Source organism: Diorhabda sublineata, unplaced genomic scaffold, assembly GCF_026230105.1.
Source record: "Diorhabda sublineata isolate icDioSubl1.1 unplaced genomic scaffold, icDioSubl1.1 Dsub_177, whole genome shotgun sequence".
In the NCBI taxonomy this organism is placed as follows: Eukaryota; Metazoa; Arthropoda; class Insecta; order Coleoptera; family Chrysomelidae; genus Diorhabda; species Diorhabda sublineata.
Genome location: NW_026614108.1, coordinates 927 through 27,862, shown reverse-complemented (window position 1 = coordinate 27,862; position 26,936 = coordinate 927). Strand labels below are relative to the sequence as shown.

At 31.3% G+C, this 26,936-nt stretch overlaps 2 protein-coding genes across 2 annotated transcripts; both read right to left on the bottom strand.

The window, feature by feature from the left end:
- Nucleotides 1–1,311: 1,311 nt before the first annotated feature.
- On the bottom strand, nucleotides 1,312–11,353 carry LOC130452106 (monocarboxylate transporter 9-like). Its single transcript, XM_056791423.1, has 5 exons — nucleotides 11,016–11,353; nucleotides 7,480–7,896; nucleotides 5,156–5,552; nucleotides 2,359–2,566; nucleotides 1,312–2,288 (listed from the first exon to the last, which is right to left on the bottom strand). The coding sequence occupies exons 2-5, from the start codon at nucleotides 7,844–7,846 to the stop codon at nucleotides 1,761–1,763; spliced, it is 1,500 nt and encodes a 499-aa protein (XP_056647401.1). The 5' UTR covers nucleotides 7,847–7,896; nucleotides 11,016–11,353; the 3' UTR covers nucleotides 1,312–1,760.
- Nucleotides 11,354–12,474: 1,121 nt separating this feature from the next.
- LOC130452105 (monocarboxylate transporter 12-like) lies at nucleotides 12,475–24,800 on the bottom strand. The gene is made up of 7 exons (XM_056791422.1): nucleotides 24,111–24,800; nucleotides 22,077–23,115; nucleotides 20,840–21,089; nucleotides 20,577–20,780; nucleotides 17,339–17,623; nucleotides 15,918–16,139; nucleotides 12,475–13,040 (listed from the first exon to the last, which is right to left on the bottom strand). Exons 2-7 carry the CDS (start codon nucleotides 22,856–22,858, stop codon nucleotides 12,507–12,509), a joined length of 2,277 nt encoding a protein of 758 aa, XP_056647400.1. The 5' UTR covers nucleotides 22,859–23,115; nucleotides 24,111–24,800; the 3' UTR covers nucleotides 12,475–12,506.
- Between the last annotated feature and the right edge of the window lie 2,136 nt (nucleotides 24,801–26,936).

The following is a 26,936-nucleotide window of genomic DNA, read 5'->3' as shown; positions in this document are numbered from 1 at the left end:
ATTATGCTACGAGGGGCGTTCTCCATTTAATCCTATACGATCGTAATCAAAGAAAAAAAAATTCTGATTATAAATAATTCGAAATTTGGATAATTTTTCGAAAATAATCACGAAATTATCGATTTTTTAATTGAAAATCGTCAAAAAAAATCGAAATTTCTATCGAATTATTTAGAGAAATATCCAAATGTCCCCGTAATTGACAAAGAAGACTCCGATATATATACAGGATGTCCCATAATTCAGCAGTAAACTATTCAATTACGTGTCACGATTATGCTACGAGGGGCGTTCTCCATTTAATCCTATACGATCGTAATCAAAGAAAAAAAAATTCTGATTATAAATAATTCGAAATTTGGATAATTTTTCGAAAATAATCACGAAATTATCGATTTTTTAATTGAAAATCGTCAAAAAAAATCGAAATTTCTATCGAATTATTTAGAGAAATATCCAAATGTCCCCGTAATTGACAAAGAAGACTCCGATATATATACAGGATGTCCCATAATTCAGCAGTAAACTATTCAATTACGTGTCACGATTATGCTACGAGGGGCGTTCTCCATTTAATCCTATACGATCGTAATCAAAGAAAAAAAAATTCTGATTATAAATAATTCGAAATTTGGATAATTTTTCGAAAATAATCACGAAATTATCGATTTTTTAATTGAAAATCGTCAAAAAAAATCGAAATTTCTATCGAATTATTTAGAGAAATATCCAAATGTCCCCGTAATTGACAAAGAAGACTCCGATATATATACAGGATGTCCCATAATTCAGCAGTAAACTATTCAATTACGTGTCACGATTATGCTACGAGGGGCGTTCTCCATTTAATCCCATACGATCGTAATCAAAGAAAAAAAAATTCTGATTATAAATAATTCGAAATTTGGATAATTTTTCGAAAATAATCACGAAATTATCGATTTTTTAATTGAAAATCGTCAAAAAAAATCGAAATTTCTATCGAATTATTTAGAGAAATATCCAAATGTCCCCGTAATTGACAAAGAAGACTCCGATATATATACAGGATGTCCCATAATTCAGCAGTAAACTATTCAATTACGTGTCACGATTATGCTACGAGGGGCGTTCTCAATTTAATCCCATACGATCGTAATCAAAGAAAAAAAAATTCTGATTATAAATAATTCGAAATTTGGATAATTTTTCGAAAAATAATCACGAAATTATCGATTTTTTTTTTTGAAAATCGTCAAAAAAAATCGAAATTTCTATCGAATTATTTAGAGAAATATCCAAATGTCCCCGTAATTGACAAAGAAGACTCCGATATATATACAGGATGTCCCATAATTCAGCAGTAAACTATTCAATTACGTGTCACGATTATGCTACGAGGGGCGTTCTCCATTTAATCCCATACGATCGTAATCAAAGAAAAAAAAATTCTGATTATAAATAATTTGAAATTTGGATAATTTTTCGAAAATAATCACGAAATTATCGATTTTTCTGTGGAAATTACCAAAAAATTTTAATAGAAAGTTATATCGAATAATTACGGAATGTCCCTTCAACGTCAAAATATACATGTAGTCCCACAATTCATTAAGCGACTATCGAATTTTGTTTATTATGTTACGAGGGTCGTAACACATTTAGTTCGAGTAGACAGTGATGCGACGAGACGTGAATTAAAAGAAGAAGACAACAACGATAGCTGCGCAAATTGAATAAATTTTCGAAAAAATTTTTATTAAACGCGAACGTGTCGACCATTATTTACTAGTTTTGATTGAAGGTAAAACGATTATCCGTACCTCTTCTTCTCGGAATAAAGTCGCCATTGAATTTTTATAAATGTCCGGACAACTGGAGGCTTTCACTTTGTATTTGTGTATATTCAACATGGCGCCTCTGTACCCAATGGAATTTTTCCGAAATCTCACGTTTTTCAGATACGATTGCGGTTGAATTTGAGTTTTCGCCTTGACGGACAGACTCTTGAGCAAGTTTATCCCTTTATTTTGCGTTTCCTTCGCTTCCGCCATCCCCATCGTCTCCAAATTCGCGTTATTTTCCATTTTTTCTCGGAATTCTCGACGTTTCGTCCAACATTCTTCTTGTTTTTTGATATTCATAGAAAATTTCACCGGCACCCTCGACGTATGCCGATCGGGGGCGTTCAAAATATTCATCCCTTGATCGGAAGAACTCCGACCGGCCAATAAATTCGGATAATTCTGCACTATTATATCGTAAATTTGTTTATTCTCGCTGAGATGTTTCAGTACTTCGAGCGGCACCTTCAACACGACAAAAAAAAAAAAAAGTCAAAAATCGAGATTATTTTTTGGTTTTTTCTTTTTTCAATACCTTTTCGTTATCTCGAACGAAAGTAGGTAAATCGACGACGGAATTGAATCTATCCTTGTCGGTTAGATCTAATGTTGCGTCGACATCTTGAAGCAGATATTGCGTATCGCCCCCTTCTTCTAACGTTTGTTTGATTTCTTCGAGACACTCTGTATCAATCGATGAAACGCTCCATTTTCTAGCCTTTTTCAATCTTTTTTCCTCTTTTCTACAACACGCACAATCAGCAATCGCGCCTAGGGGAGAGCGGGCAACTTTTTATTTAAAAAAAAAAAAAAAAAAAACGCCTCCAAGTCCGGTTCTGTTCAATCGATTTTTATAAACTTGACGTTGTTTCGAAGATATTTTGTCCAGAGATACGAAATATGCGAATTCTGATCGATTTAATCAGCTACGTGAACGCTAGAGGGCGTTGTTTCATATATTTTAGATATTGTCGTTATTATCGACAAATTTTAATAAAACCGTAAAAATTTACGTAGATCCCTCGTAAGTTGAATAAATTTACTTTAAAATAGCGAAAACCGCTTGTCGATATCTTTTTCCTGTCTCGAGATATGTTGAGATATATTAAAATGGCGTGGCGTGGAGTGGCGGTGACGTGTTGCTAATTGGGTTTTCGCCTCGATATTTTCAATTGAAAATATCTTTTTCCTTTTTCTAGATATGTTGAGATATATGAAAATGGCGTGGCGTGGAGTGGGGTGTGTAGAGGTTTGGAAAAACATATGAACACATATTCGCCCATTCGCATGACGTGTTGCTAGTTGGCTTCTCACCTCGATAATTTCAATTGAAAATATCTTTTTCCTTTTCCGAGATATGTTGAGATATATGAAAATGGCGTGGCGTGGAGTGGGGTGTGTAGAGGTTTGGAAAAACATATGAACACATATTCGCCCATTCGCATGACGTGTTGCTAGTTGGCTTCTCACCTCGATAGTTTCAATTGAAAATATCTTTTTCCTTTTCCGAGATATGTTGAGATATATGAAAATGGCGTGGCGTGGAGTGGCGGTGACGTGTTGCTAATTGGGTTTTCGCCTCGATATATTCAATTGAAAATATCTTTTTCCTTTTTCGAGATATGTTGAGATATATGAAAATGGCGTGGCGTGGAGTGGGGTGTGTAGAGGTTTGGATAAACATATAAACACATATTCGTCCCTTTGCATGACGTGTTGCTAGTTGGGTTTTCACCCCGATATTTTCAATTGAAAATATCTTTTTCCTTTTTCGAGATATGTTGAGATATATTAAAATGGCGTGGCGTGGAGTGGCGGTGACGTGTTGCTAATTGGGTTTCCGCCTCGATATATTCAATTGAAAATATCTTTTTCCTTTTTCGAGATATGTTGAGATATATGAAAATGGCGTGGCGTGGAGTGGGGTGTGTAGAGGTTTGGATAAACATATAAACACTTATTCGTCCCTTTGCATGACGTGTTGCTAGTTGGGTTTTCACCCCGATATTTTCAATTGAAAATATCTTTTTCCTTTTTCGAGATATGTTGAGATATATTAAAATGGCGTGGCGTGGAGTGGCGGTGACGTGTTGCTAATTGGGTTTCCGCCTCGATATATTCAATTGAAAATATCTTTTTCCTTTTTCGAGATATGTTGAGATATATGAAAATGGCGTGGCGTGGAGTGGGGTGTGTAGAGGTTTGGAAAAACATATGAACACATATTCGCCCATTCCCATGACGTGTTGCTAGTTGGCTTCTCACCTCGATAGTTTCAATTGAAAATATCTTTTTCCTTTTCCGAGATATGTTGAGATATATGAAAATGGCGTGGCGTGGAGTGGCGGTGACGTGTTGCTAATTGGGTTTTCGCCTCGATATTTTCAATTGAAAATATCTTTTTCCTTTTTCGAGATATGTTGAGATATATGAAAATGGCGTGGCGTGGAGTGGGGTGTGTAGAGGTTTGGATAAACATATAAACACATATTCGTCCCTTTGCATGACGTGTTGCTAGTTGGGTTTTCACCCCGATATTTTCAATTGAAATTATCTTTTTCCTTTTTCGAGATATGAAAATGGCGGGATTTTTTTTAAGATATCTCAAAAAAAAAAGATTTTGACGTACAGTTTCCGTTATTTTATTCTGTAATTTTGAACAGAAAATGTTTCGGTGGTTTTTTCGTAGGTTATGGTGAAAACTAGTAGTTCGTCTAGCGACCTAGAATTGCTGCCGCGACTGTCGTTTTGCACGGCAAAAAAAAAATATTAATTATGGTCCATGAAATCAAATAAAAAAAATCGTTAAAAATACGGCGCTTTTCGAGTCATTCTTCAATACGATAAAACTGACAGTTTTGAATCGTTCCGCGTGGCGTGGCGTGGCGTATGATGGTCTGATTGTGTACAAGGACAATTTAATCAAATGAAAAAAATAAATGAACACATTTTCGACACGTGACGTTAAAAAAAATCACAGTATGTAAAATATTTCAAACAACGCCCTCTAGTATTAACGTCGCTAATTAAATCGTTCAGAATTTATATATTTTGTATTGATAAAAAAAAGTTCTTTCAATTAACATCAAATTTATAAAAATCGACCAATCAGATCCCGAATTGGAGGTATTTTTACATAATAAAGTTCCCGCTCTACCCTACCTGTTATTTAAAGAGATAGACTAAAACTTGTTGGATAAAAAATGCGTGGACGTTATCGAACAATTCGATTATCGTATAAAAAATTCCATTAAATTTGATGTATTCCAAAAAATTCAATAATCCGTTTTTTTTTTATTCGCCCACCCGGTATAATTCGACGATATACTTACTCTTCTTCTATTATCCAATCGGGGTCTCTCATTAGGGCCCCGCAGACGCACATGTTGGCGAAAAATCCCGCCGTTATCAATAAAGTACCGCGCCAACCGTATTCGGAGAGGAGCCACGTGGCTAAAGGGGAATACAGGGCCGTACCGAATCCGGTACCGCTCGCCGCTAAACCCAAAGCCACGGTTCGTTTTTTTTCGAACCAAAACGCTATTGAAACGACGGCCGTTACGAAACAAAGCGTAAGGCCTAATCCACCTACGACTCCGAACGTTAAATACATCACCCCTATGGTTTGCGCGTAGGAACTTAGAGCCAGACCTGACGTGCAGACGATTCCTCCTGCTATTGTCATCGTCATACATCCGTATTTGTCTACCAGAGCGCTTCCAAGAGGACCTATATGTGGAAAACAAAAATTTTTTTTCGCTATATTGGAAATATGTGTTACGTAAAACCGGCAACAACGCGTTCGGATTATAAAAATATATCTAATATTCCGTAAACTGTTAATTGTAAAACAAATTAAATACAAATAACGATTATATCGAAATTTACTATATCATTCAATAACAATTAAAAAAATATTTATTGCTAATATCTTAAGAATGTTGAACGCCAATCATTCCAGACGGTTTCGGTGTTGCCAGACTTAAAAAGATTCGAAACTAACCTGTGTACATTCAACTTACGATTAAAATGTGAAATATTTCGGTCATATTTTAATTCTGGCAACACTGGATGATTCAGAGTTGATTTAAATGGTTCCGTCAACATATATAAGAATCAAAATTACAAAAAAAAAACATTTATAGTGATAATTTTCGTTATTTGTTTTTTAAAATTTTGAAAATGCACGTAAATAAATATTTTCTATAATGTAAATCTATATATTTATTACTTATGTCAATTTATAGATTTAAGACGCTTTACAAGATGGCTGTCGACTATAAACAATATCGAAATGAATGCAATTAGTATTTTTTTTTTAAATATCAAATCAAACTAATAGATTATTAAATAACGTTTTACAATTTTTATGAAAAATAATTTTTTGAGGTCACGAAACGAAGCGCTGTGAAATAATTAAATTTTCCGTCGTTAATAACATTCAAATTTCCCACCATTTCGTGACTAATCCGAAATTAGTAAGTGATCTGTCATATTTCAACTAATCAACTGATAGCGCGACGTTGCCATATATACTACACGAAAGTTTTCCGTTATAATACGTAATTATCACTAAGTTTGAGTCAGCGAATACAATGTTACGAGGGAAGTGGCAAAAGTACTATAATTGAATTTTCGAAATTTTCGTTAATTAAATAAAGAACAAAATTTATAAAGAAATATTATGGACGAATATAGAAGGGTGAAAAAATCATTTTTAAAAGGAGAAGAGGGTGAAAAAAATAAAGTAGTGAACAAACCACGAAAAAAAAAACTAAATAGAAAAAAGCAGTAGATCGAACGAATCCCATATTCTATGAACAATTTCAGTGTTGCCAGCTTTTTTCTATTTTAAAAAATTCATTATTTAAGGTCGAAAACAGGTCTCGTATTTTGTTTTTTTTTTAAACTATTTCATTTTAGTTAAAATAAAGTTGTAACCTTGTTTAAATTCGAATAAAAACATTAAATATTTCTTCTGCATTTATTTGTAGGAAATATTCTAAGTCTGGCAACACCGGACGGTTTACAGTTTACTTAAGGTCAACTTTATTATCTATTCATACTAGTAGATGGCTCCGTCTGTATAAATACGAATTAAGGCGATAAAAAACTCGAAGTAAATGATATTTTGAAATTTTTTTTTGCTGAAATTTTGAAAATAAACTTTAAGAAACATTGTACTAAGGTGTAAATTTATTATTTTCGTTAAAATATGGATTTAACACGTTTTGCAAGATAACTGCTGGCTATTTTAATGTTTTTTTTTAATTTCAACAATATTTTCATTTTCATTTGGGTCATTGGGGGAAAGTGGGAAATAATTTTTTCATATCACTGCTTAAATGGAGATGAAATAATCAAATTTGGAGCAATAAAAAATATGATTTAATTTTCCCGCCGTTTCGTAGCGGGACGTGACGATATTAAAACTTTGAATCAACATCTGAGAGCGCGTTGTTGCCACATATATTACAAACGGTTGTTATATAACGTAATTATCGTTCGGAACTAAATAATATGTTACGAGGGAACGTACAAAAGTAATGGAATGATATTATGGAAATTTTTCATTTTAAATCACCAAACGATAAATAAAATGTTATTAACAATTATATATACGGAAAATTAGTGAAAAAAAAATTGAAATATATACCTGCTATTAGTGGTAAAGCCATAAAAAGACTTCCTATCCACGACGTAGCCGATTTAGAAGCGCCGAACTCGATCAAAAACTCCTTATAAAGCAACCCGAATGTAAAACCAACCCCATCCGATAACATATTGATAACGAAACACGCCAAAACTACCAACCAACCCCATCCCCCGTCCGGTATTTTCTGTCCGGTTTTTTCTATAAAAAGACTTATTTCCGAAGACAGAATCGATCCTCTACCTTGAAATTTGTGGTCGATTCTCAGCGTGGAATTGTTGAAGGTTTCGGTGTCCGGTGGAGTTTCTTGTAAACTTTCGACGCTGGGGGCCACTTCGGATATTTTTACTATGGGGGCGGTTACGCTCATTTCGAATGTAATTACTTGGGTAAATGATTAGATTTCATCGAGGTGTGTTACTAAAATTAATTATTATTGGTTTAAATGTTTTATTAGGTCCAATATTAATAATCTTATCTATGTTTATGAATAGATAAATTTGTGTACATTGTATGCGTACTTTATATAACCTAAAAATATTGTTTTGTTCATTTTGAGACGTTTTCTTGGGGTGATTTCCATTTGGTTTCATATAAGGGGTTGTAAATATGATTTTTGAAAACAATTGGCAACGTGGGGTGAATAAATTAGTTCTAAATACCCTGTATTTTGATTTCTTTGAGTGTTGACTCACCCTGTAAGGTTTGGGAGGATTTTTTTTGGGAAATTCAGTATTTATTCAATTTTTTTAATAATAAATTTGGAAAATTTCGTGAAATAATATTATTTATTAATATAATTCTTAATATATATGAAAAAATGGATTTATTGAAAAAAATTTATATTTGAGAAGGGTAGTTATACGTCGTAGTTACCAGTAGGAATAATTTTTTTTGAAAATTTTACTTTTTATAATGGAATTTTTCAAAATTTCAAGTGGTCTAATAGTTTTTTTGTAAATATCTCTGTTTTTATTGAATATAAATAAAAAATTATAATGGGGTTTTTTGTAGAGAATTTCATCCTCTACAATTTTTGTTTGAAACATTTTTTTGTAACTTTTTGTCTTTTTGAGATATATCCAAAAAAATGATGTCCTGTATAGTTTTTTCTTCATTTACGACCCCCTAAATAAAAATATGATTTATTAAGAAAATTTATATACGTGAGATTACTTTTTAAATCTCGTAATTTTATGTAGCAACAAAATTTTTTTTGAAAATTTCACTTTTTCTCAAAATTTTCAATAATTTTTCCAAAATTTCAAGTATTTAATTACTATTTTGTAAATATCGCTGTTTCTATTGAAAATAGATAAAAAGTGAATATAAGCAATTTGATAGGAAATTTCATCCTCTACAATTTTTGTTTGAAACATTTTTTCGTATCTTTTTGTCTTTTTGAGATATAATCAAAAAAATGATGTCCGGTATAGTTTGTACTTCATTTTCGACCCCCCCTATAAAAATCAAATTAATAGAAAAATTTTATATCTTAAATCACTTGTTAAATCTTGTAGTTTCAAATATCAATAAAAAATTTCAAGAAAATTTCATTTTTTCATCAAATTTGAATGAATTTTTCAAAATTCCAGTTTTTTGCAAATATCTCTCTTTCTATTCAAAATAAATAAAAAGTGAATATTAGCAATTTGATAGGAAATTTCATCCTCTACAATTTTTGTTTGAAACATTTTTTCGTATCTTTTTGTCTTTTCGAGATATAATCAAAAAAATGATGTCCGGTATAGTTTGTACTTAATTTTCGACCCCCCATATAAAAATTCAAATTAATAAAAAAATTATATATCTTAAATCACTTGTTAAACATTGTAGTTTCAAATATCAATAAAAAATTTCAAGAAAATTTCATTTTTTCATCAAATTTGAATGAATTTTTCAAAATTCCAGTTTTTTGCAAATATCTATCTTACCACTTAAAATAAATAAAAAGTGAATATTAGCAATTTGATAGGAAATTTCATCCTCTACAATTTTTGTTTGAAACATTTTTTCGTATCTTTTTGTCTTTTCGAGATATAATCAAAAAAATGATGTCCGGTATAGTTTGTACTTAATTTTCGACCCCCCATATAAAAATTCAAATTAATAAAAAAATTATATATCTTAAATCACTTGTTAAACCTTGTAGTTTCAAATATCAATAAAAAATTTCATGAAAATTCCACTTTTTTTATCAATTTTGAATGAATTTTTCAAAATTCCAGTTTTTTGCAAATATCTCTCTTTCCATTTAAAATAAATAAAAAGTGAATATTAGCAATTTGATAGGAAATTTCATCCTCTACAATTTTCGTTCGAAACATTTTTCCATATCTTTTCCTAATTTCGAGATAATTAAAAAAAATCATTTCCTGCGCAATTTTTTCATATTTTCGATTCCGAAATCGAAATACTTTTCGTTAAATCAAATAAAAACAACATTTTAATTACTAAATTTTCCTCAAACAAACTTATCGCGTCTAATTTTAGCCAACCCGACGAAAATGTGTCTCTGGTAAAAAAAACAAACAGCTGTTGTCTCATCACATCTTGAAAATATATTTTTATCTATCTATATATAAAAATTTCATAGTCGTTATCTTCATACTGTATTCGATTACATAAATATCTACTCAGTTGAATTCGTGGAAATAATCTACATTACACTACGAGGGTTATCAAAAAAGAAACATTTCAAAAAACAAACTTCAACTTTGAAGCTCTGTATCTCAGATAATTATACGAATAAAAAAATTAAATTTACACTATATATAGATTGATGCTTTATCTATCGATAAAAAATAAATACTAATACATTCCATGAACGATTTCGTTAGATATAGAAGAAAAAGTTAGACTATGTAATTTTTTTTTTAAATACTTTAATACAACTTTTTTGTTGTGTATTTACGTGTTGTATATTATCCTGCGAGTTTTTTTTATCAAATAAAAGATAATAAAACGATTTGTATCGTACTTTAGTGGGTGAAACAGCACATACAATTGCATCAATTTATCCCAATTACAATTCATCACTAAACCGCATACATTTTAATCAAGTTGCGTTATTTTCTTAATGGAAATGTATTTGTTCAATTACATCACTTAAGAAGTCGATTTAGACTCATTCTACACAATAAATTAGAACCACGTAAATGATCCAGTAATAAAATTAGGTTATGTTAAATTAAATTAGATTATTTCTTTTTTAAAACGTATCGTTTTACATTTATTTGCTACCCTAGGTTAAAACAGGGTATTTGTTTCTTTTATATTTACTAATATTTTGTTTTAAATACTTAATTTCATTTTTTTATGCCGTTTCTAATGAGAATAAACACGATTCAGTCTTTAAAGTGAACCTAACCTAACTTTGTTCATTGAATGGAAACTCGTTAAATTATTTAGTACATTATAAATAATTTTACTATTCTAATAATATTAGTTATATAAATAAATATAATAAAAGGTTTTTTAATCCATTTCCTAATGATATACGTCAATAAAACATAATGTTTAAAGTGAAATATAAATACCTGTATATCAAACACGTTACTATGAACTTCACTAAAAAAACACGTGTCTCAAACTCTACTTTTTAATGACTCTTACAAAGTAATTAAAATGTATTTAATAACTTTTGACTTGAATACTTTAAAACGACTGGAATTACACGTGCTAAATCGACCAACATGTTCGGTATACATTCGATACACAGTTGAAACGGTTTCACGAAATGGAGACAGCTGTTCGATCCGACGTTGCCAGATTTCGACGTATCCCTAAATTTATTTTACAAATTATATGGGGAAACGTCGATAAATTAAGACTTAAGTCACTATTCAAATTGATCATAATTATCTATTTATTAGACTTTAAATTCGATGTTTATAGACGCATACGCAAGTAGGCGTGTCCTATTTTCAAGAAAAAAGAAGAATAATACATAATATGAATTCAGCTACTTCTCATTAATGCAATCTAACGAATTGTCAAATTCAGCTGATAACCATTTTAAAATGGTCGCTGTGGGGGTGATTAGATGATTTTGTTTTGAGTTATTTGTTGGATTTTATACAGGGGCTTCTCATAGTTTATTGATATCCTTAAGTTTTCGTCTTTTATTGTTTACATTCTGGAGTAAAGATGGATTTTTCGTTTCACCTTTACTAGGAGGCTTATTTCAACTTTACCGGATGCAAAAACAACAAACAAAAAAATTTCAAACCGAAAAGTCTACATACGAGAAAGTCTATTATTTACCACACGGCCGTCATTTTGATGTAGAACAGCTGTTTCTTTTTATATTGCCCAGTATGACTTATAACAAGTATCAAGTGAAAAAATTTTCGATTTTGAAATGCGCGTACTTAATATGCAAAATTTCAATTTTACAAAGAAAAAATAAAAGAAAATTCTATATAATTGATGTTAGAATGAATACAGTGAAAAAAAAATGTATAAAAAAACGAAAAAATTGAAAAAAAAATAACTCAGGCGAGAATCGAACCCGGTGCGCACAATCAACAATCCTAGACGCTACCGCCTCATCCATTTTAGAAACCTTTTTATAGAGAAGTTGAAACGTCAAATTTTCATCTGTCTAAAAAATTATAAAAGAAACAAATTTTAAATCACAAGAGACGTAAAATCATGAATATTTAGAAGCATGAAAAAATACTTCGAAAAAGAATGAAAAAAAAAAAGAGATAAAGATACATAACTAATGATTTTTTAATTCGCTAGACATGGTTCAATGTGTCAGTTGTCAATAATTTTCGTCTCACAGTTAAAACCACAGAACTACTTGATCGTAATGGTGGTTGCATACATTCCATTAATAATATAGATATTTGCATATATAATAGTAACAATATCCGCGGTAATGTATTGTAAACTGCCTATATATAAGGCGAATTATTTTGTTTCGTTCGATATATTTTATATCGTAGACTTTTTTGATGATACGGGGGGGGGGTAACAAATAATACTAGATTTGATTTATTTTCATTTATTTATAAAAAAAATTATATAATAGTAACGATTGTGAAATACATAAGAGGTACGAGTAAAATTAAAAATATACCGATTAACAAAATAGTGATCCAAATAACGTCTTTAGAATCCTCGATAACTTTTTCCACCGGTCCTTTTCCCAATATTTTCCTATTTTTCGTGTACGGAATTAGAGCTACCATCAGACCGGATATTATGATCCAAATGGACGATTGGTAAAAAGCTTGTTCCCAACTGTTGGTCACGTCGTACAAATGCCCCGCGTACGGGGGGCCTACCAAAAGTCCGATACCCATACAGAGAAGTTGGAGGCCGTACGCGGTGGTGAACCGATCTAGCGGTACCAATTCAACTATTATTCCTGGAGTGAACGAGTAGGTACTGGCGACGAAAACGCCGAAAAGCGCAGCGCACATTTCGAGCACGATGAAATTGTGCGTGAAAAACATCAAACCGGCGCAAGATACGCCGGTTAAAACCAAGCATATAGCGTAAGTTTTCGTTATGTTCATCCACGGTTGATCTCCTGCCCATCCCAAAGCGATCTGGAATTGGAAAAATAAATCGGAACCGAAAAGGGATTTTGATTCGTTATATATACGGAAAAAATGAAATTCCGGCAACGCTGTTTTATTCGTTTCAATCGAGCATCAACTAGTAGTTGACGGCGGTGTTGCCAGATGTTATTTTCCTTAATCCGATTATGTGACTTCCATAAAATTTTGATTCGTATAATAATTGATTTAGAATAGACAAAATGGCGGAAATTTATGATTTGAATATATAAAAATATGTGTGTATGTGTATATTTTATAGAAATTAATTTATAAAAATTTATAAAACGGAAGAAATGAAGATGAAAATGAAAATTCCGGCAACATTGTTTTATGTATTACATTTGTATTGGGCAGCCATTTATATTTTATAACAGTGTTGCCAGAAGTTTTAATTCTTAACCAGAATATTTAACGTCGAAAATAAAAGATTTATTGAAATTGATTTATAAAATAGGGAAATTATTGATAAAAATCGATATATAAGTCGAAATTTAATATGTTATTATTATTATATTAATATGTTATTTGAAATAAATCCGATCCGAAATTCTATTACTTTATATTTAGGGAAAAAAGTGAAATTCCGGCAACGCTGTTTTATTCGTTTCAATCGAGCATCAACTAGTAGTTGACGGCGGTGTTGCCAGATGTTATTTTCCTTAATCCGATTATGTGACTTCCATAAAATTATGATTCGTATAATAATTGATTAAGAATAGACAAAATGGCGGAAATTTATGATTTGAATATATAAAAATATGTGTGTATGTGTATATTTTATAGAAATTAATTTATAAAACTGATAAAATGTAGATGAAAATCGATATATTAGGCGAAATCAGTAGTACTACAGATGAATCTGTAGCCCTGGCATCAATGGTTGATCATAAAGTTGGTTCTGGCAATCCTAACAAGATCTTTTATTAAAAAAAAAATCGTATCCAGAATAAATTCTGATCCTATGTATTTAGTGAAAAATTAAAATTCCGGCAACATTGTTTTATGTATTACATTTGTATTGGGCAGCCATTTATATTTTATAACAGTGTTGCCAGAAGTTTTAAATCTTGATCAGAATATTTAACGTCGAAAATAAAGGATTTATTGAAATTGATTTATAAAATAGGGAAATTATTAATAAAAATCGATATATAAGTCGAAATTTAATATGTTATTATTATTATATTAATATATTAATATGTTATTTGAAATAAATCCGATCCAAAATTCTATTCCTTTATATTTAGGGAAAAAAGTGAAATTCCGGCAACGCTGTTTTATTCGTTTCAATCGAGCATCAACTAGTAGTTGACGGCGGTGTTGCCAGATGTTATTTTCCTTAATCCGATTATGTGACTTCCATAAAATTATGATTCATATAATAATTGATTAAGAATAGACAAAATGGCGGAAATTTTTGATTTGAATATATAAAAATATGTGTGTATATGTATATTTTATAGAAATTAATTTATAAAACTGATAAAATGTAGATGAAAATCGATATATTAGGCGAAATCAGTAGTACTACAGATGAATCTGTAGCCCTGGCATCAATGGTTGATCATAAAGTTGGTTCTGGCAATCCTAACAAGATCTTTTATTAAAAAAAAAATCGTATCCAGAATAAATTCTGATCCTATGTATTTAGTGAAAAATTAAAATTCCGGCAACATTGTTTTATGTATTACATTTGTATTGGGCAGCCATTTATATTTTATAACAGTGTTGCCAGAAGTTTTAAATCTTAATCAGAATATTTAACGTCGAAAATAAAGGATTTATTGAAATTGATTTATAAAATAGGGAAATTGTTGATAAAAATCGATATAGAAGTCGAAATTTAATATGTTATTATATGATTATATTAATATGTTATTTAAAAAAAAATCCGATCCGAAATAAATTCCGTTCCTTTATATTTAGGGAAAAAGTGAAATTCCGGCAACACTGTTTTATATATTGATACGTTTCAAGGTCGTGAAAATGGATAATTGATAGCAGTGTTGCCAGATGTTTTTCTCTTTATGTGAAGTTTTAAAAATATTTCTACAAGATTGATATAATATGTGAATTAGATAAGACGAAATCGCTTAGGAAATTTTTCATTCAACTACAGAGTTGTATGAAAATATTTATTTATGTAGAAATTAATTTATAATATCTTAAAAATCATACTAACCATCGGTAGAGCTTTTCCTAAAACATACACGAAAATTCCCTTATCTCCCCCAAAAACGAACTACAACAAATTCGGAATCTTTCGTTACACTGAGAAATCGATCGCTACATTTTGAATTTTTTCTTCAATAATTGTAAAAACAAATATGGTTAATAAATATTTCTTAGAAGTGAAAAATTTTTCGTGCTCCTTATATTTCCGTTTATTTACAGAATTTTACATTGAAAATTAGTTTTCGGTTGGATACTTCGATGTAGTGCATTACTTTTCTCAGTGTATATTGGTCTGCGATCGCCAGTTAAACATTAGACGCGCCTGCGGAGTGTCACTTCCCTTTAGTAAGTAGCAGTGTTGTCAGATTTTAAGAATTACCTTTAATATCAATATTTCTAACTAAAAATTTATTTGGAAAAATAAAAATTCGAAACATTTCCGCTATACAAAAAAAATCTTTTGATTTTATATCAATTTTTTTCTTTTCAATAATTTTTTTGTCAAACCATTTTAACTATTTTAAATCATTTTTGTAACTCAACTACAGATAGTCGAATAAGTCTGGCAACACTGGTTAGCAGTTCGTGCTAATTCGATCTATTATGATGTCATTCATTCTTTTATCTTTGTTTATTATATTTTTAAGGAATATTTGTTGTTTTTGAATTATTTTTCGTACGTCTACTTACCATTCCGATGGTATTGGTGATACCTATGTTGGATATAGTAAGAGACGCGTCTTCGTTAGTATATCCGTGCTTTGTCATATGTTCCACCAAATAAAAATACGGCACTATAAACCAAACAAAAAGTGTTATGGTCGACAGGGACAGCAAGAAAAAATGTAGTTCTAAGAACAACGAAAAATCGCATATTCCCTTCACCAAGTCTAGTAGTTCATCGTACCATTTCTATAAAACGTTTCCTGTCAAACTAACAACGAATTTTCTTTATAGTCCGGGAAAATTAGGTCGAGACCTCACAATAATTTTTTTCGAAGAATATAAAACAGTTCGAAATTCAAGGTTTTTACGCTGATATCTTTTTTTATTTTTGATCCTAAAAAAAATTTTGTATCATAACTTTTAAAAAAAAATTTAACCTTCAATTTTTCAAAAATTTGTAATTTGCTTATTATGACAAGTATAATAAATACTAAATTGATTTAATATAAAAATATGGAGGAATTTTTTTTGAAGCAGTTGGTATTTTCAAATTTCAAAAATTCAAAATGGCCGACGCGTAAACTGATTCAATATTCATCCTTGTTTATTTCACGATTAATATCAATTCTGAGATGGAATTTGCTGCAATCGAGTTGTACTTCATCAGGCAATATGAACAATTTTTATAAAAACTGAAAAAAACTCAAAAAAACTGAAAAAATTAATTTTTTTTGATGCCTTGTATCAAACTTGTAGCCTTTCCCTGTAACAGATTTCCTCTCAAAATTGACATTTTCCATGAATTGAACAGCAATTAAAAAAATATTTACACGACCGCCATATTGAATTTTTAAAATTTGAAAATCTGCTTTAACAACATTTTGTGCCAAATAAATAAATTTTGGAAATTCTTAGTTATAAAATTTAATTAAAATTTGATATCTACGAGCAAAAATAAAAAATAGCGTAAAAAACTCAAATTTCTAGTACTTCTGTTAATATCGATCAAACTCATCGAAAATTTCATGAAATTAAAAAATTCGATTAATTAATGTGATTTTCCTAATTTTCCCAGACTATCATAACATCAAAAGTGCTCATCTATTTCCGCTACGGTAACGAAACTATCACTTCAATCATTACTATCATTTCGAATAGAACGTTCCGCTATTGGTTCGTTATTATAAGAGGTTCCTTGAATTTTTAATATTATGCAACCAAACATACAAATCCATACATATCGAGAATTATGCAACCAAGTATACAATTATACAGGGGGGATCCGTTTTATATATTTGAATCAACTAAAATATTCGAGATATGAAACCTCTTATAATAAATAATGTAAAAATATATTTTTTTCTGTTTTTCAATTTCTTTATTAATATATAATAAGCACTTTTGTAAAACCCCAAATTTTTTACTATAATTAATAAAATACTCACTTCGTCGTCACTCTTTTTCAAAGTTAACGTGGACACTCTGTATATATTCGGGCAGCTGGAAGCTTTAAATCGATATTTGTGATTGTTGAATATCGCTCCTCGATGTATTAACGATTGTCTGTGCAATTTTAAATTTTTAAAATAATTTTGTCTTTGCGCTTGATTTAATTGCGCTTTCAATTTCGGTACTGTTGGTACTTTGGACAACCCGCCAAATTTTTTCGATGATTTTTCGATCAATAACGGTTCCTGTGCTTCTACATCCTTCCCGTTTTTCACACTATCCTGTAACAGACGATTTAAGGGTTGCCGCGAAGTAGAACAAGATGGCGGCGGTGTATATGTGTGTATACGAGGTGCATTCAAATAATTGACGTTTGTATTTTTGAAAAAACGTCGTGCAAAGAAGGAAAATAGACGAGGAAGTGTCAAAAATGGCCGATACTACAGGAATATGAAACAAAATGGCGACGTTTGTTGAAATAAACCACAATTTTGAAATTTTTTTTCCAAATTTTATCTACTACGAAGTAGAACAAGATGGCGGCGGTATATATGTGTGTATACGAGGTGCATTCAAATAATTGACGTTTGTATTTTTGAAGAAACGTCGTGCAAAGAAGGAAAATAGACGAGGAAGTGTCAAAAATGGCCGATACTACAGGAATATGAAACAAAATGGCGACGTTTGTTGAAGTAAACCACAACTTTGAAATTTTTTTCCCAAATTTTATCTACTACGAAGTAGAACAAGATGGCGGCGGTGTATATGTGTGTATACGAGGTGCATTCAAATAATTGACGTTTGTATTTTTGAAGAAACGTCGTGCAAAGAAGGAAAATAGACGAGGAAGTGTCAAAAATGGCCGATACTACAGGAATATGAAACAAAATGGCGACGTTTGTTGAAGTAAACCACAACTTTGAAATTTTTTTCCCAAATTTTATCTACTACGAAGTAGAACAAGATGGCGGCGGTGTATATGTGTGTATACGAGGTGCATTCAAATAATTGACGTTTGTATTTTTGAAAAAACGTCGTGCAAAGAAGGAAAATAGACGAGGAAGTGTCAAAAATGGCCGATACTACAGGAATATGAAACAAAATGGCGACGTTTGTTGAAATAAACCACAATTTTGAAATTTTTTTTCCAAATTTTATCTACTACGAAGTAGAACAAGATGGCGGCGGTATATATGTGTGTATACGAGGTGCATTCAAATAATTGACGTTTGTATTTTTGAAGAAACGTCGTGCAAAGAAGGAAAATAGACGAGGAAGTGTCAAAAATGGCCGATACTACAGGAATATGAAACAAAATGGCGACGTTTGTTGAAGTAAACCACAACTTTGAAATTTTTTTCCCAAATTTTATCTACTACGAAGTAGAACAAGATGGCGGCGGTGTATATGTGTGTATACGAGGTGCATTCAAATAATTGACGTTTGTATTTTTGAAGAAACGTCGTGCAAAGAAGGAAAATAGACGAGGAAGTGTCAAAAATGGCCGATACTACAGGAATATGAAACAAAATGGCGACGTTTGTTGAAGTAAACCACAACTTTGAAATTTTTTTCCCAAATTTTATCTACTACGAAGTAGAACAAGATGGCGGCGGTATATATGTGTGTATACGAGGTGCATTCAAATAATTGACGTTTGTATTTTTGAAGAAACGTCGTTCAAAGAGGGAAAATAGACGAGGAAGTGTCAAAAATGGCCGATACTACAGGAATATGAAACAAAATGGCGACGTTTGTTGAAGTAAACCACAACTTTGAAATTTTTTTCCCAAATTTTATCTACTACGAAGTAGAACAAGATGGCGGCGGTGTATATGTGTGTATACGAGGTGCATTCAAATAATTGACGTTTGTATTTTTGAAGAAACGTCGTGCAAAGAAGGAAAATAGACGAGGAAGTGTCAAAAATGGCCGATACTACAGGAATATGAAACAAAATGGCGACGTTTGTTGAAATAAACCACAATTTTGAAATTTTTTTTCCAAATTTTATCTACTACGAAGTAGAACAAGATGGCGGCGGTATATATGTGTGTATACGAGGTGCATTCAAATAATTGACGTTTGTATTTTTGAAGAAACGTCGTGCAAAGAAGGAAAATAGACGAGGAAGTGTCAAAAATGGCCGATACTACAGGAATATGAAACAAAATGGCGACGTTTGTTGAAATAAACCACAATTTTGAAATTTTTTTTCCAAATTTTATCTACTACGAAGTAGAACAAGATGGCGGCGGTATATATGTGTGTATACGAGGTGCATTCAAATAATTGACGTTTGTATTTTTGAAGAAACGTCGTGCAAAGAAGGAAAATAGACGAGGAAGTGTCAAAAATGGCCGATACTACAGGAATATGAAACAAAATGGCGACATTTGTTGAAATAAACCACAATTTTGAAATTTTTTTTCCAAATTTTATCTACTACGAAGTAGAACAAGATGGCGGCGGTATATATGTGTGTATACGAGGTGCATTCAAATAATTGACGTTTGTATTTTTGAAGAAACGTCGTGCAAAGAAGGAAAATAGACGAGGAAGTGTCAAAAATGGCCGATACTACAGGAATATGAAACAAAATGGCGACGTTTGTTGAAATAAACCACAATTTTGAAATTTTTTTTCCAAATTTTATCTACTACGAAGTAGAACAAGATGGCGGCGGTATATATGTGTGTATACGAGGTGCATTCAAATAATTTACGTTTGTATTTTTGAAAAAACGTCGTGCAAAGAAGGAAAATAGACGAGGAAGTGTCAAAAATGGCCGATACTACAGGAATATGAAACAAAATGGCGACGTTTGTTGAAATAAACCACAATTTTGAAAATTTTTTTTTCAAATTTTATCTACTACGAAGTAGAACAAGATGGCGGCGGTAAATATGTGTGTATACGAGGTGCATTCAAATAATTGACGTTGTTCAAATAGAGAAACTGTCAAAAATAACCAATACTACAGAAATATGAAACAAAATGGCGACTTTTGTTGAACTAAACTACAGTTTTATAGTTTTTTTCAAAATTTGAACAATCTCCACGTAAAAATATATCTTTATACAGGTTGTAATAAAAAATAATTCGATATATTAAATTTTTTCATTGTAACGAATATTTTTTCACGTATTTGTATATATACAGGGTTTTTCAAAATGTTTGTACATATATAATGATGGGATTCGATGATGGTTGATTTTTTTTTTAATTACTCACCAGTTTTTTTGCAGTTTTTTCTTCTTTTTTTAACGTCATACACATCGTGATCGGTACTCTCTCAATAAGTGAAGCGTCTTCTGCTAATTTATTTAATCCTTTATCGGACGTACTCCTTGTTAATAATAAACTTGGAAAATTTTCCAATATAACATTATATAACTTTTTATTCGAACTGAGTTGTTCTAATACTTCTATAGGCACCTTAAATTCATTTATTTATCTGATACACACTGTATAATATATAGCGGTCGTCGACTTACTTTCTCATTTTGACGTATATACGTGGGTAGATTCAAAACTGAATTATGATTATTTTTTAGAACTGATTTATCCACGTTATTCGATTCTATGGAAGTTTCTAAGCCTTGTAAAAGATATTCGACGTTTTTTCCACTCTTTAATACGTCTTTCAGTTCGTCTATATCGAGGTTATTCAAAAAATTCGTCGATGACAACGATATCAAACTTGTTTTACTCGATTTACTAGATTTGGATAATTTCGAGTTTACCCTGTAAGAATTTTGACGTAAGCTTACGAATAAGATTTACTGGAAATAGAATTCCGTTACAAACAGATCATTAAAAATTTTATTTATACGTAGAAATTTTTCAAGTTCCCCCGTAAACTCGTATTTACTGTCAAGGTTAAATATATCGAGTTCTATGGAAATCATAACCCAGACATTTATCATTTCTTTAAAAAGTTTTAATCGATTTGTTAGATATAGATAATTTTGAATTAACCCTGTAAAAAAATTAGGTTTTTATCACAAATTTATGATTATTTTTTTAATACAACCAAAACTTGATAAGTTCCCTATAGTAAAATCGCATTTATTATCAAGGTCAAATATATCGAATTCTATGGAAATTATAAAGAAACGACGCGACTAAAGGAACGTTTTTTCTTCTTCTTTTTTATATTGTTGACAAAGATCAGATAAATTTTAAGTTTATTAAATATTTGTGAATATAAATACACCAACTGAACATAAATTTTGATATTATATTATTTTATCTAATTGCAAATCAAATAATAAATACCAGGAAATTATCTGGAATAGATAATACAAGTCTAGTATTTTGTTTATTATTGAAAATGCTCATAAGTACGAATTTAGCGTATTATATTAAATTTATAGTATCTATCCTGACCACCAGAGTGCTTGTTGATTATAGTATTTTGTTCATTAATGACGAGGTTCATAAGGACGATTTTAGCGTATCTACTTTGACCACTTGAGTGTAATGGCAGATATTTAATGTAGTTATTAATATATTTGAGTAGCAGTCGCTGACAGCAGTCAGCCGGATTATACCGAAGGAGGAGTTTATGCCGAAATTAACATAGGACACGTATTATAAATTTTAGTACATTCTCTGTTACTACGTAATTTTTTTAATAAATTCTAATCTCAATAAACAATCAATTCGAGTTATCTTTATCTTATACTTATGAATTAATCTTCTCGGGATTAAATAAATAGATAAACTTACTTGTTTTGTTCTGTTATCCAATCGGGATCTCTCATCAAAGCTCCACAGACGCACATATTCAAAAATAACCCTCCCAGAATCAAGGTGGTACCTCTCCAACCGAATTCGAAAATAAGCAAATTAGTCAAGGGGGAAAATATGAAAGTTCCCACTCCGGTTCCCGATGCGCTTATACCAACAGCCAAAGTCCTCTTCTTATCGAACCAAAACGCTATCGAAACAACAGCCGTCACGTAGCAAAGCCCCAATCCCAAACCGGCCAGTATGCCAAACGTCAGATACATAATAGAAATAGAATCGGCCCTGCAACTCATAATGAATCCCAGCGCCGCCACTGAACCTCCCACGCACGTCATGATCCGACATCCGTATTTGTCGACCAGAGCGCTCATAATCGGACCGGAAATTAAAGGTACCGCCAAAAACAAACTGCCTATCCAAGACGTGTCCGAACTGGACGCTTTAAATTCAATCAAAAATTCCGGAAATAATAAACCGAATGATAAACTAACCCCGTCGGCTATCATCGATACCAATAAAGAAGAAAATACTACAATCCAACCCCAACCGCCATCGGGTATCTTCGGTTTAACTTCGTCTTCCTCGGAATCGGATTCCGACGAGGAGGATGTCGATGATAGACTGTTAGTTATGAACGTAACTTCCGGTTTTTCGAACGGTTCCGTGAGAACGATTTCTTCGCGTTTTATCGGACTGGATTCTAGAGATGGAGCCACCGTCGATAAAGTAGCTAAAGGCGCTTCCTTTTTACCACTCTCCATGTTTTCTATTACAATTATTTATAAATCAATTAATCGGTATCGTATATAATATTTTTATTTGATTTATATTTCGCGTCCGGAGGTAAGGATCTTTTCCGATTTGATGGTTTTGGTAGTGACTAAAACAAATTAAATTCCCGTGACCGGTCATCAATAACAGACCGAGTGGTACGATTTTAAGAAAAATGCGGGTTTCTTGTAATTTTTAATTTCAGAAGTTGAGAGGGCTTCGTAGCATTGTCAGTTACGAGGAGAATCTGTAAAGTAAAATTTCAAATAGATAAAATATCATTTTGTACGGGAAACAAAATTATAATTAATTTATTTTCTTGTACAATACTTGGCAACATCGCGCTGTCTAGTAGTCATCGTCTACTTCGATTTAAATAATCGATGTCATGAGATTAGCGCGTGGTTGCCAGTGTTTTCATCATTTCTTGATACTTATTCCATTCAAGTTGGTTATATAGCATTAGTCAGAGGCGTGCGTAATATTTTTAAATATGGTAGCGAATATTTTCTTGAAAAAAATTTTGTTGAATGAATTTGATTAATTAGATATGTATATACAGGGTGATGTTGAGGTTTTAATATGAAGATTTACATTAAAAAATTGGGGTAAATTACAGCTCTATTTTGAGATACAGGGTGTGCAAAACTATTTGGATGTGATGTAATAAAAACAATGATTTGGTAAATAAAATAAAGTTATAAAATTTCATTTTAAACTTTGTTATTCCAACCCGAAGATTTTCTGTTCAAAATAATTACAATTATTAATGAATAACCCTGTATAGATCCTTAAAAATGTATTAAATTTTTTGGATATTAATTTCGATCCAATTTTAGCGACGTCGATATCCGCCAAATGTTGTATAACGTTTTGCTTTTACTATTTTTAAAAATAAATACGTCAAACGATCAATTTTTTCACGAAAAAATCAATTTATAGAATGAATTTTAATAAACCAAATATTTTACGATGTGTAATTCTAATTGGAACGTAAGTTAACTATTCATCGATACAGAAACCGCCTTTGACACTATGAATAATTGTCATGAATTCTTAAAGGTGTTACAGCTAATAATATATACGTGAAATAACCTCAAATTTGAGAAAGTACTTAGTAGAAGATTAAATTTTAACAAAACAAAAATAATTATTATTATTTTCACGACGTCCCCTGTATAGAAATTTTTTATTGGAACAACTAACAACAAATGAATATAGAATAAGATATATGAAACTTACTTAATTTTTTATTACAATAAAAACTACTCGACACTAAACAGGTTTATTCAACGATCACCTTCACTAATTTTGTTTTAAAAAAATCTACACACCATCACACATATTTATAAACAACTAGAAAGAATTATGTAATGTCATAATTTCCCGCGTTGTTTATCGATAAAGAAGAAATCTTTATGACCATTATTCGAATATATCCAAGGTTAGTAATGAATAGGTTGACCGATAACTTGTCCGATATATACAGGTGACGTCATCTGTTGTACTATACGATTTTGTCAATTTATTCGAATGTTTTTGAGGATAAATGAAATTTAAATTCAAGGTGTTTCCTTCGAAATTAAATTGTGTGATTTTATTATTATAATGTTTAATTCAAACGTAAACACTGCTTATTCTTCGGAATTGTTGTGACGTAACGGCTTTCATACATGACATCCACGTTATCGGGCAACCTAGTCTTTACCAACCTTGGATGCTATCTAACTGACATTTGATTTCACCAATGAGTCATGTATTATTTTTCGACAATTCACAGCAAAATGGGTCGATATTAAGCACGTAAAATATTTTTATGCAAATATAGCACGCATATAAACGATTCGTCGTCGTGAATTAAATTGGAATAGACTAAAATTAAAATTACCTACCGTTCATTTGACTTGCGACGAAAATAAATCATAAAATATTTTGCGTCACGTATACCGGTCAACAAAATTAGACGCAGTCAAAATAAAGATGCGATCCAAATTTTTTTTTTATATAAATAAACAAAAATTACAATCTTTTTTTCAGCTTAAAATTTTAATGCATAATTGTGTTATATACAACGCGGTTAAATTCTAATGAAGTTGTTTTTACAATCAACCAGGCGCTGTTGTCGGCTTGTGTTAAAAGTAACGAAATCAAAACATTTGGTGATAAATGCATTTTATGTGGGTTCGAATTGGTTTAAAAACAAAATGGAGATACCGGGTGTTTCGTAATAAAATTTATGATGTCAATTTAGATATAACTACGATGTCATTTGTTTGAATTGGTTTTAATAAAATTTATGACTCCTAAATTTTATCTGCAAATTTAATTAAAATGAATGGCGTGGTGTTTTTTCATTCGATCAGAGCAGAGATCTACTAAATCGTACAAAATCGATTATGCAGAGGTAAAAGATCCACGAAAACGCTAAAAATCGATTGAACAGACGTAAAAAATCGATGAATTGGAAAAAATCGATTATGCAGAGGTGTAAAATCGACGAAAAGCTAAAAATCGATTGGGCGGAAATGAAAAATCGATGAAGTCGTACAAAATCGATTATACAGTGGTTAAAGATCGGCAAAAACCGAAAAAATCGATTATGCAGATGTAAAAGATCGACGAAAACGCTAAAAATCGATTGAACAGACGTAAAAAATCGATGAAATCGTAAAAAATCGATTATGCAGAGGTGTAAAATCGACGAAAAGCTAAAAATCGATTGGGCGGAGATGAAAAATCGATGAAGTCGTACAAAATCGATTATACAGAGGTTGAAGATCGGCAAAAAACGAAAAAATCGATTACGCAGATGTAAAAGATCGACGAAAACGCTAAAAATCGATTGTACAAACGTAAAAAATCGATGAAATCGTAAAAAATCGATTATGCGGAGGTGTAAAATCGACGAAAAGCTAAAAATCGATTGGGCGGGGATGAAAAATCGATGAAGTCGTACAAAATCGATTATATAGAGGTTGAAGATCGGCAAAAAACGAAAAAATCGATTATGCAGATGTAAAAGATCGACGAAAACGCTAAAAATCGATTGAACAGACGTAAAAAATCGATGAAATCGTAAAAAATCGATTATGCGGAGGTGTAAAATCGACGAAAAGCTAAAAATCGATTGGGCGGAGATGAAAAATCGATGAAGTCGTACAAAATCGATTATATAGAGGTTGAAGATCGGCAAAAAACGAAAAAATCGATTACGCAGACGTAAAAGATCGACGAAAACGCTAAAAATCGATTGAACAGACGTAAAAAATCGATGAAATCGTAAAAAATCGATTATGCGGAGGTGTAAAATCGACGAAAAGCTAAAAATCGATTGGGCGGAGATGAAAAATCGATGAAGTCGTACAAAATCGATTATACAGAGGTTGAAGATCGGCAAAAAACGAAAAAATCGATTACGCAGATGTAAAAGATCGACGAAAACGCTAAAAATCGATTGAACAGACGTAAAAAATCGATGAAATCGTAAAAAATCGATTATGCGGAGGTGTAAAATCGACGAAAAGCTAAAAATCGATTGGGCGGGGATGAAAAATCGATGAAGTCGTACAAAATCGATTATATAGAGGTTGAAGATCGGCAAAAAACGAAAAAATCGATTATGCAGATGTAAAAGATCGACGAAAACGCTAAAAATCGATTGAACAGACGTAAAAAATCGATGAAATCGTAAAAAATCGATTATGCGGAGGTGTAAAATCGACGAAAAGCTAAAAATCGATTGGGCGGAGATGAAAAATCGATGAAGTCGTACAAAATCGATTATACAGTGGTTAAAGATCGGCAAAAAACGAAAAAATCGATTACGCAGATGTAAAAGATCGACGAAAACGCTAAAAATCGATTGAATAAACGTAAAAAATCGATGAAATCGTAAAAAATCGATTATGCAGAGGTGTAAAATCGACGAAAAGCTAAAAATCGATTGGGCGGAAATGAAAAATCGATGAAGTCGTACAAAATCGATTATACAGTGGTTAAAGATCGGCAAAAACCGAAAAAATCGATTACGCAGATGTAAAAGATCGACGAAAACGCTAAAAATCGATT

Excerpts from the sequence above, each read along its gene's own strand:
- LOC130452106 (XM_056791423.1), bottom strand. The coding sequence starts at position 7,846 with ATGAGCGTAACCGCCCCCATAGTAAAAATATCCGAAGTGGCCCCCAGC. Across the intron at positions 2,567-5,155 it reads GATTGGATAATAGAAGAAGA|AAAAGAGGAAAAAAGATTGA; the intron begins GTAAGTATATCG and ends TGCGTGTTGTAG. Across the intron at positions 2,289-2,358 it reads TCGTTCGAGATAACGAAAAG|GTGCCGCTCGAAGTACTGAA; the intron begins GTATTGAAAAAA and ends GTCGTGTTGAAG.
- LOC130452105 (XM_056791422.1), bottom strand. The coding sequence starts at position 22,858 with ATGGAGAGTGGTAAAAAGGAAGCGCCTTTAGCTACTTTATCGACGGTG. Across the intron at positions 21,090-22,076 it reads TGGATAACAGAACAAAACAA|GGTAAACTCGAAATTATCCA; the intron begins GTAAGTTTATCT and ends AAATTCTTACAG. Across the intron at positions 17,624-20,576 it reads AAAAAACTGCAAAAAAACTG|GATAGTGTGAAAAACGGGAA; the intron begins GTGAGTAATTAA and ends CGTCTGTTACAG.